Source organism: Lynx rufus, unplaced genomic scaffold (genome assembly GCF_022079265.1).
Source record: "Lynx rufus isolate CCGP_SWC_20201006 ecotype Redwood Valley unplaced genomic scaffold, mLynRuf1.p SCAF_10, whole genome shotgun sequence".
In the NCBI taxonomy this organism is placed as follows: Eukaryota; Metazoa; Chordata; class Mammalia; order Carnivora; family Felidae; genus Lynx; species Lynx rufus.
In genome coordinates, this window is record NW_025814824.1 from 1,895,655 (window position 1) to 1,905,557 (window position 9,903).

The 9,903-nt window shown below is 57.7% G+C and overlaps 1 protein-coding gene across 1 annotated transcript; it reads right to left on the reverse strand.

Moving 5' to 3' along the window:
* Positions 1-1,143: 1,143 nt before the first annotated feature.
* LOC124527164 (putative serine protease 47) lies at positions 1,144-8,565 on the reverse strand. Its single transcript, XM_047100416.1, has 5 exons — positions 8,370-8,565; positions 7,136-7,298; positions 5,616-5,893; positions 3,994-4,157; positions 1,144-1,458 (listed from the first exon to the last, which is right to left on the reverse strand). Exons 1-5 carry the CDS (start codon positions 8,563-8,565, stop codon positions 1,144-1,146), a joined length of 1,116 nt encoding a protein of 371 aa, XP_046956372.1.
* Between the last annotated feature and the right edge of the window lie 1,338 nt (positions 8,566-9,903).

Below are 9,903 nucleotides of genomic sequence, written 5' to 3' on the forward strand. Positions count from 1 at the left end.
GAGCAGTTTCCCCGGACTTGGGCCCCTTCAGACTGGGGAGACTGGGGCCGTGAGGACAGGTGGGGAAGGTGCTGGCAGTCAGCTCTAGGAACAGAGGTCTGAGGACCGCCGGCCTGAGCTTTGACTCTCAGCCTGGCATCTGGCCTCTCCTTCCGACTCACTCTCATAGACCCTCCATGTCTGAGAGCCCTCTATACTGGTGGCCACAGTATGGCCTGGGTCATGCGCCCCAGTCCAACTCAGTCACCCTGCACTCTGGGAACTTTTGTCCACCTCCATGGGGAGTCTGCCCTCCCTCCTCCAAACCTCTTGAGTGGTGTTTCTCTACTTTGGGGAAACTCTTGTTCCCTTGCAGTGTCGACATCTAGTGAAATGTCTTACTTCAAATTTGGGTTGAATCGTGTTCCCCCAAATTTATATATTGGAGACCTAACTCCCAGTGCCTCAGAACGTGGCTCATTTGGAGATAAGATCTTTACAGAGGTGATTAACATGAGGCCACTAGGTTGGCCCTAATCCCAAATGACCAGTGTCCCTGTGAAGAAGAGGAGATCAGGACACAGACACACACAGAGTGAAGACCCCATGAGAACACGGAGGGAAGACAGCATCTACGTGGCAGGAGAGAGGCCTCAGGGGAAACCTGCCCTGCCCACACCTGGATCTTGGACTTGCAGCCTCCAGGACTGGGAGATCATAAATTCCTGCTGTTGAAGCTGCCTGGGCTCTGATGTTTGTTATCAGCCTGTGCTGACTGACACACTTCCCCTGAAGGCCTGCATGGTCCCTGAGGCAGGAGCAGGGTCTGAGTGGAGACAGTCTGCTCTCTTCCCAGCTGGCAGCCCCGGCTCCCTCCCGGGACAGTCTCTCTGATGAGTCCCTTTTCCTCGCACACGGAGCCAGCTGACTTACCTCAAGGGAAGGAGGGGCAATGGGGTCCCAAGACAGGAGTGAGATGAGTCTTTTATTTGTTTTTGTTTTGTTTTGTTTCAGGCTCGGCTTGGGGGATGGCAGCTGATGGACAGGAGAGTCCAGGAGAAGGAACCACTGAGAGCCAGGGGGGCTGGGGAAGGGGAGGTGTGGAAGGTTCCAGCGAGCAGCCTGGGGCCTGAGGCAGAGAGCAGGACAGAGGGGCTCGGAGGGTCACCACAGGGCCCGCTGCGGGCCCCTGAGCACGAACAGCAGCAGGAACCAGGTCTGGGGAGACATGAGGGTTGTGCTGTGCCCGGACGAGCCAGCAGTCTGCCACGGCTGATCTGGAAACTGCGTCCGAGGAGCAGACGTGGGATCAGGGGGAGGTGTGAGCCTCCGGATCTTGTCGATCCAGTCGGTGAAGTAGTCAACCCTGGTGAAGACGCTGGGGTAGATAGGGTGCCGGCAGTCCAAGCCCCAGCTGGCCAGCCCCACCAGAACCCAGGCACTGAGGAGGTTGCAGACGAGGGGCCCCCCGGAATCGCCCTAGGAAAGAGAGGGGAGTTAGTGCAGGTGACTGAGCAGGGTCTAAGAACACCAGGTGGCAGGGGGTGCCCACGAGTCTATGAAAGTCCAGACCAGCATCGAGCTATGGACACATCAAGGTGACATGGGCGGGCCTTGGAAATGCACTTCAGGGTGCTCCCAACTGACCTGGGGACAATCACAGATCTAAATCCGTCATCACGTGGACTCTGCCCTCTGCCCCTGCACCCCAGGAAGGGCTGGTGGCCCAGAGGAACAAGCAGAGCCCAGATCAGGGGAGGCAGACCCAGCAGGAGAACGAAGGCCAACACTTGTTACCACAGACCAGACACCGCACTGAATTCCCTACAGAAGCCTTATGAAGGGGAGGCTGGTAGCACCCCCCACTTCATGAGTGAGGAAATTGGCTGTGGTCACAGCACCGGTAAGTGACAGACAGAGACCAGAGCAGGTCCACCTGCCCCACAATCTGAGTCCTGGGACATTCTGCAGTGTCCCCCGCTCCCTAGAGCTGTTTCCCGTGCCCACACTGGACCAGATGGAATGTCATGGACAGGCTATGGTGGTTGGAAGGCTACCAGGTGTCCAGCTCTGTGGTGTCCTCAGCCCCTCCGTGGGTCCCCAGAGGGGGAGTGGGGTCAAGGGCACCATGGATGTCCAGCAGGCAGGCCGACAAAGGGCATCGGCTCTAAACTCCGCAGGAGAAGGCAGGTGGGGGGCAAGGCTGGAAGGGAGATCTTTGGTGACAACCGTGTGGGGACTCAGGGGCTGAGCCCTGTGAGGAGGTTGGGTCAGAAAGTCCATACCATCATCTGTGGCCTGGGAACCAAGAAACCAGGCCTACGTCCTACCAGGAGGTGGATGGCTGAGCTTCCTGCTGTGACTCAGCAGCTCCCCGGACGGTAATGAGAGCAACTGTCAGTGAGGCCTCCCCACGGCAGGCCCACCTCATGCCTCCTGCCCACGTTTCCTCGGGCTGCCACCACCCATGACCACAGCGGACACTTACCCTCAAAGCTCTGGAGTCAGAGTCTGAGAACAGGTGTCTCTCTGCCTTTCCCTAGATCTTTTAGCAACACCAGGACTTGGGATTTGGGGTCCCTCCAAATCCAGAATGGTCTCATCTTGAGACTCTAATCACATCTGCAAAGACCCTACACAGTTCCCAGTAAGGTTACATTCTAAGGTTCCAAATGGACGTGAATTTGGGGGACAGCACTCAGACCACTATAGCATCCTTTTAACAACCCCATGGAGGAGGCCTCAGAATCCCATGCAGGCTCAAAGGTGCCACCCGAGGTTCCAGGGCAGGGACACATGGCAGAGCCGTGTCTCTGACTCCAGCCCCCCCCCCCCCCACTCCTCGGTGCCTTCCACGCAGGAGGCAGGTGCACAGACATCAGCTCTTAAGGCTGGGGCCTGACAGTGTGCTTGGAGGCTGGGTGGGCTTGGAGTCAGGATGCTGGCAGAGCAGGTGTGGGCTGCCTTATGTAGGGCTGGTCACTTTCCCTCTCTGGGCCTGCTTGCCCACCTGCAGGATGGGGCATCGCAGAGAGTGGAAAGAAATCTTCACAATCCACTGGGTTGTGCCCAATGGCAGACACACACCCAGAATACACAAAATTATAAGGAGCTCCTGAAATAAAAAGACAGACAGCCCAACAGAAGAGTGACGGGGGTAAAACCAGAAGGGAAACTTTACTGAAGAAGATATCTGGCGACAACAAATACGGGACAATTTATTTAACTTAATCCGTCATCTGGAAAACACAAATTAAATCACAGTAAGATACCACGATGCACACACACCAAAATGAGCAAAGACAGAGAGCGCTAAGTATTGGCAAGAATATAAACTCATCCGCTGCTCAAAGTGGTGGGGCAGGGGCACCACATCCCCTAACATCTGCCAAAGTTGGGTCTCCACACAATCCAACGATTCTACTCGTGGGCTGCTGTGAATATAAAGAGGATATAAAGCGGATGAGACACTTGGAAGTGAATGAAATGGAAAACTCGAAAGCTCCCCAAATACTCCTTGACAGCGGAACCAACAAGAGGACTGAATGCACACGACGGAACGCGCCCTAAGCGCAGACAGGGCAGAGGAAACGCACACACGGAGCGCCGAGACACCGGCTGCCAGCTGGAAATGAACCCCACGGAGGGAGAGTTCAGAAGCTATTGTAAGGTGTTAGAGGTGGCGGCTGGGGCCCCCTCGGGTGTTAGAGTGGGTTGGGCGGTGGGGAGTCGGTCACACGTGTCAGGATATGAAGATTCACCTGCTGCTCTTAGCAATCATATATGCCTCTGCATGCGTGTTACGCTGGAGCGAAAAGCTTGAAATGTGCTAACAACAGATGCTGTTTGGAGGTCCTGCCAGCAGATGCCCTCATGTGGCTTAGGAAGGGGTGAGCCAGGGGACACTGCTGGGGACGGGGAGACAGGAAGGCCCACAGGTCTCCACAGAGCAGAAGCAACACAGGCCCGCTGGGGAAACTGAGGCAAACAGGCAAGGGAAGAACAGAAACTCACGTGGCAGGTGGCCTTTCCTGTCGAGAAATCACCAGCACACAGCATCTCCTCCTGCACTGAGTACGTCTTGCTGTTGCTAAGTTTTCTGTATAAGATGTTACAGAACTTGTTCTCGATGAGGCTCACCTTACCCTCCTGGAGATGGAAGGGCGAGTGCAGATGTTCTGTGTGAATAGGAAGGGGACCTGTGGCGTGCGCTGTGGGGAAGCCCCGGCCACCACGAAACACGCGGTTTGCTCAACACAGACGGGCCTCGAACGCGGCTGCGGTCTTCCATCCGTCCCTAACAGGCTCCTCTCCTACTTCCTGAACGGTTCACACACTCATCCATTCCCTCTACCTCACTCACTCCGCAAAGAAAGAAGGCAAATCCCACCAGCACAGCCATTCTCAGGGCCTTGGCCACCACTGACCCACCCGCCTACGCTGTCACACACCATGTCCGCCCGTCTGTCACTGCCCTTCCTCCCATCCTCCCATCCACTGAATCCCCCCCATCCGCCTACCCACCCCACCTCTCATGCTTGTCTCCATCCCTCCGTCAATACCCACCAGCCACCAGCCACTCCTCTCCCAGCCACGCCGCCCCACACAGCCACCAGCACTCACCCCTCCATTCGTCTGTCCTCATGCTGGGCATACTGTAGACGCCACTGACACAGGGGGCATTGTTGTTGGGGACACAGGGCGAGTGAGGAACGTGGACGGGATTGTGGGGACACAGGGCAAGTGAGGAACGTGGACGAGATTGTTTCAGAAGTGATAAGCGGTGTGAAGGAAACAAAACAGGAGGAGGAACCCCTCTCAGCTCACGTGGGCAAGCGGAACTCCGCAGAGGAGGGGCCGAGTCATCGATGTAAAGACAGGGTGGCCCCCTGCACGCAAACACCAGTGGGCAGAGAGGCAGGTGGAGAAGCCGGCCGTGGCAAAGGCCCTGGGGTGAGGACGGCAGGAAGGAGCCTGGTGGCTGACTTGGGGTGTGCAGGGGATGTAGGGAGGGCTGGGGCCAAGGTCTGGAGCGTCTGGCCGCCAAGGCAGGGATTCTGGACTTGTTCTAACAGTCCAAACAGCTGTGAGGGCACGCAGGGAGCTGAGCAGGGAAGCGGCACAATTCACGATTTAAAGTGGGCAGACAGCTGTGTGGACACTCAGCAGGACACATAGGGTGGGCGCTGGGAGACCAGTCTGGAGGCACAGGCAAGACGCGATGGTCCGTCAGAGCAGGGAGGCAATAGCGGAGCACGTGCCAGGTGCCTGGGGTGGGGGTGGGGGGATGTTGAAACAAGTCAGACATGGTCCTCGCCCTCAAGGAAGAACCAGCCTCTGTGCCTGCGTGTGTGTGCACGTGCGTGAGAGACAGAGAGAGACACAGAGACAGAGAGAGTGCTGGGGGCCAGGTTGCCCTATGGTTGGGACAGTCCCTCGGACTTAAGGAACTCCGAAGCTTTAGAATCGCACACTTTTCAGAACTAGAACTAAAACGGTCCAGTGCTCTAGAAATGAGGCACAGAGGCTCAAGGTCCCGTGCCCGCTTGCCAGGGGGGCCCCTGGGGCTGAGCCTGGCCTCCGTCTTTCCTCCCTCTCTCACCCCCGCCCCTCCCGCCTCTCCCACACGCCCTCACGGTCCTCGCTGAGCATCCCCCAGCCGGTTATCCAGCAGGACACGTTGCTGGACAGCTGCAGGCCGGGGCTCGGGAGGCAGGCGGGGGCGACGTAGGAGGTGAAGTTCACAGGCACGTGCAGCTGCAGCATGGTTATGTCACTCCCGAAGGGGTGAAGCTTCTCAAAGTCTGGGTGCACGACGATCCGGCTCACGGACATCTCCCGGGTGTGCTGGCCGTGCTGGTACAGCCGTGTGCTTCCCAGCAGAACCTGGTAGTCTGCTGGGGCTTGGGATTTGCTGGCAGGGAACAGCTCATCGTCACTGTCTCCGAGCCCGGGGTCAGCTCCCTCTCCCTGCCCCTCATCTACCTGCCCCTGCCTGCGCGACACTCCTCTTCCCACCCATCTTGGGGCTGCCTGATGTCCTGTCCCCGACCTGAGACGTGTGGCTTCCCTGTCACATCTTGAATCGGAAGCGTGGGGACTCCTTGTGCTCGGGGCTCCGTGGTGGGGCCTCGCATCAAGGCCTTCCACCTTATACAGAGGAACCCTGGCTCAGGCCTAGCTCCGGCCTGACCCTTCCCAAAGCTCCCCGCGGCCCCACTTTGGCCCCACATCTCTCCTGCCCCTTCTTCCTGTAAACACCTTCCTGCCGGAGGGCTGTGTGCACACCTGTTCATAAGTATCCACAAAAGATGTGTTAAATGAGCGGATGAGTGCAGGAAATGGCGCCTTGTCCCCGGAACATGAGCGATGAAACATCCGGCCCTGCCAGCCATCTGGTGGAAAGTCCTACCCCCGCCCGGTGCCCAAACCCTTCCCTTCTGGCTCCACCCATGCCAGCTGGCACCTCTCCTGACCTCCCTTCTTGTCCATGGGGCCCTCCCGTCTCACCCACGCTGGACCGACACCCCCGCCATGGCACAGAGGGGCTAATGTGTGGAACCGGGTAGGTGCTGACAGGGCTCTGGGCCCTTAAAGCCAGTCAGTGCCCGAACTCTAGCTCCCTGGCCTGGGCTGTGATGCCCAGCTGCATCCTTGAGACCCCTTCTCATCCATTCAGAAGCTGAGTGCCGAGCCAGGCACCCTCCAAGGCCGAGGAGCCCACCTCCCACCCAGGCAGCCTGGCATATGGGTGCCGGCAGCCACGCCTCCTCCTGGGCACACAGTTCTGCAAAAATGATAAGAAAAATCACCCGGCTGCTGGCTGTGTGTGTAGTCCCAGGTCCCTGCCTACGGTCTGCCACCGAGGAGTGTGGGGACACGGAGGACAAGCCCTGATCTGAGGAGGCAGAGCACCTGCCCACACCGCGTGGCAGCCAGGACAGACACTGCCAATCTGTGCTGGGGGACAGGCACAGGGGCTGAGGACAGAGGGGGTGAGTGGGGAGCACGTGCAGGTGGAGGGGACACCGGTCAAAGGCAGGAATGACGCGTCAAAGCCCAGCGCATTGGACACCCATCACCCCTTTTCTCCTCTTCCCCTTGCATCCCGCTGCCCCACTGGCCCCTCTGCTGGCACCCAGGAGGGGGGACTCACTTGAGAAAGCAGTGGGCAGTGGACACCAGCCAGGGGGAGTCGATGAGGACAGCTCCGCAGATGTGTTTGTGCTGGTACAGCAGGCTGGCCTGCCAAGGCCACTGGCCGGCCAGCACATCCTGGCCACCATAGATCTTCCCCGTCACCTTGGGCCTCCCGCACACTGTGGAGACACACCCCTGCCCTGTCTACGATAGAGACACCGGTGACCCCAAGTGACGCTACCACAGAGGCCTTCCTCCGCTTCACAGATGCAAACACCAAGGCCAAGGGTCAAGGGGCCTGGCCAGAATGCCAGGGCCGCCCGGACCCTGCCTTCATCAGCTGCTGTCGAGGACAGTAGAGCCGAGCACAGGCCGGCAAGCCCTGTGGTCAGGATGAGGGCCCAGGGGTCTGGTGAGGCCAGGCACGGAGGACCAAGAGAGGCCACAGCACATCCCCAGGGAGACAGATGTCCCTGAATGCACCTGCGGGGGGCTGGGCCAGTGTTCCCTTCAACTGGCAGCCTCCGCCTCCTCGCCCACTCTGCAGATGGAAGAACTGAAGGTCTCAGGGGTTCCTAACCCGACCTGCTGGCCGTGAAGCTTCCAGGGGGCTTCCTATGTGCCCTCCACCTCACCCCGCCTCTCAGCGAGGGAGGTTCACGGCAGGAAGGAGTCTGTGGTGCTGGGTGACCCCGGGGAGGGCCACTCCCCTGACTCAGGACGCTGTTTCTTTTTTTTTTTTTTTTTAATTTTTTTTTTCAACGTTTATTTATTTTTGGGACAGAGAGAGACAGAGCATGAACGGGGGAGGGGCAGAGAGAGAGGGAGACACAGAATCGGAAACAGGCTCCAGGCTCTGAGCCATCAGCCCAGAGCCTGACGCGGGGCTCGAACTCCCGGACCGCGAGATTGTGACCTGAGCTGAAGTCGGACGCTTAACCGACTGCGCCACCCAGGCGCCCCAAGGACGCTGTTTCTTAAGGAAGAGGGAGCAGTCTAGTGACAACGCCCCGGTTCTGGGGTTCACGCCGGGGGAGGGGCAGAGGTGTGCCCAGGAGGGCCCCCTCACTCAGCAGTCCTCCCCCCCTCCCAGCCCCCATCCCAGGGTCAGGCCCTGCCACCCGCCCGGCTCCAGGTGGGTCCACAGTGGGGCCTGCGAGAGGGCGGAGAGAAGAAACGGCCGTGGCCGCGCCCCAGCCCCTCCCGGAGCTGGAGCCCCCCCTCCGCCCACACGCCTCAGCCCAACGCACCTGCTCCTAGCGCCAACCGCCGCGCGCCCCCCGCCTGCCGCCCGCGCCCCTCAGTCGCTGCCTCCACTGGAGCTGGAGCAGGGACGCGGGCGACCACTGGCCAGGATCCTCGTATGCCCGTGGCTAGCAGCAGCAGCAGCCGGAGCAGGGCCGCCAGCCAGCCTCGCCCACGGGGGGTCGGCCCCTCCTCTCCCATGACCGGGGACGCTGACCCCAGCCTGACCCGACCTGACCCCCCACCCCTGACCCCAGGCCAGCCAATCCCTGGCCGCTCCTATCCTAGGCCCTGCCCTGCCCCTGTCCGGCCTCCCCCCGCCCCCCCCCCCCCCCCCCCCCGCCCCAATCCTGGGCCCTAATCCTGCCCAGACCCTACCCCACTGAGCCCTGACTCAGGCCTGGACTCCTCCCCACATCTGGTCCTGACCCCACCCCTCTTGGCCTCCTGCCCAGCTGGTCCCAGCAGGGCGGGACCTCAGTGCAGTCAAGGGCTCCTATGAATTCAAGAGAAAAGACAGTAGGCACCACATAGAAAATAGCAACTGTATGAGAAAGCAATTCATGGGAGAGGGAATTTAAAGTATCTGTAGGCAAGAAAACATGCTTCATTTAACTGGTTAACTAGAAAAGCGAGTTGAAACATTACAGTGTGTCATTTTCAATCATCAAATTGCAAACATTTTCTGGGATGGATAAAGACCCATACACCTTGGTTAATCAGTGATTTCTCCACCGTGTGAGGAAAACATCCAAATTTCAGACACGCTTATTATTGTCTACTCCAGGATGGAGTGTCCTGCATTGTTGGTATTGGGAGTAAGATCCTGTCGGCTCACACTTTCCGTGTGCCCAGGGAAATTATTTTATTCACCACCGAGTCTAGCGGCAAGAGAGGAGGGGGATTAGAGCTGCACACCGTAGACACTGAAATTCAGCTTAATAGCTACTATTGTTATTTAATGAAAACAGAAGCCAAGGGGCACCCAGCTTTACTTACTGGCTAAGAAATTATACTTGAATAAATTTTAAAAAGCCACCTTTTGGGTTCTTACCCAAACTACACCACAGTTTACCTAAACTGGTGTTAGGAAGAATGTATATTTCATATAGAGACTAGAAGAATAATTCATGAATTTTATAAAAGGGAATATAGGATTGATGGAGAAGGTGAGGTGATGATGAAGACCATATTAAACGAGTTAAGATCGGAGTGTCTGTGGAATATACAGTTGGATTCGTTCAATAGGCATTTGGAAGTACCAATTTAGGATTTGGGGAAGTGCCTTGGGGTTGGAGATAGAGAGTACTGTGAGGTATGAGGTGATAGTTGAGTCTATGGGAGAGGATAAAATCGTTGAAAAAAACATATAGAACAAAATCAGAGACCAAAACACAGAAAAGAGCCAAAAAAGAAAAAGGAGCCAGTAAGAGACTGAGGACTGCATAGGGTGAATTAAAAAAATTTTTTTTTAATGTTTATTAATTTTTGAGTGAGAGAGAGAGAGAGTGAACAGGGGAGGAGCAGAGAGAGAGGGAG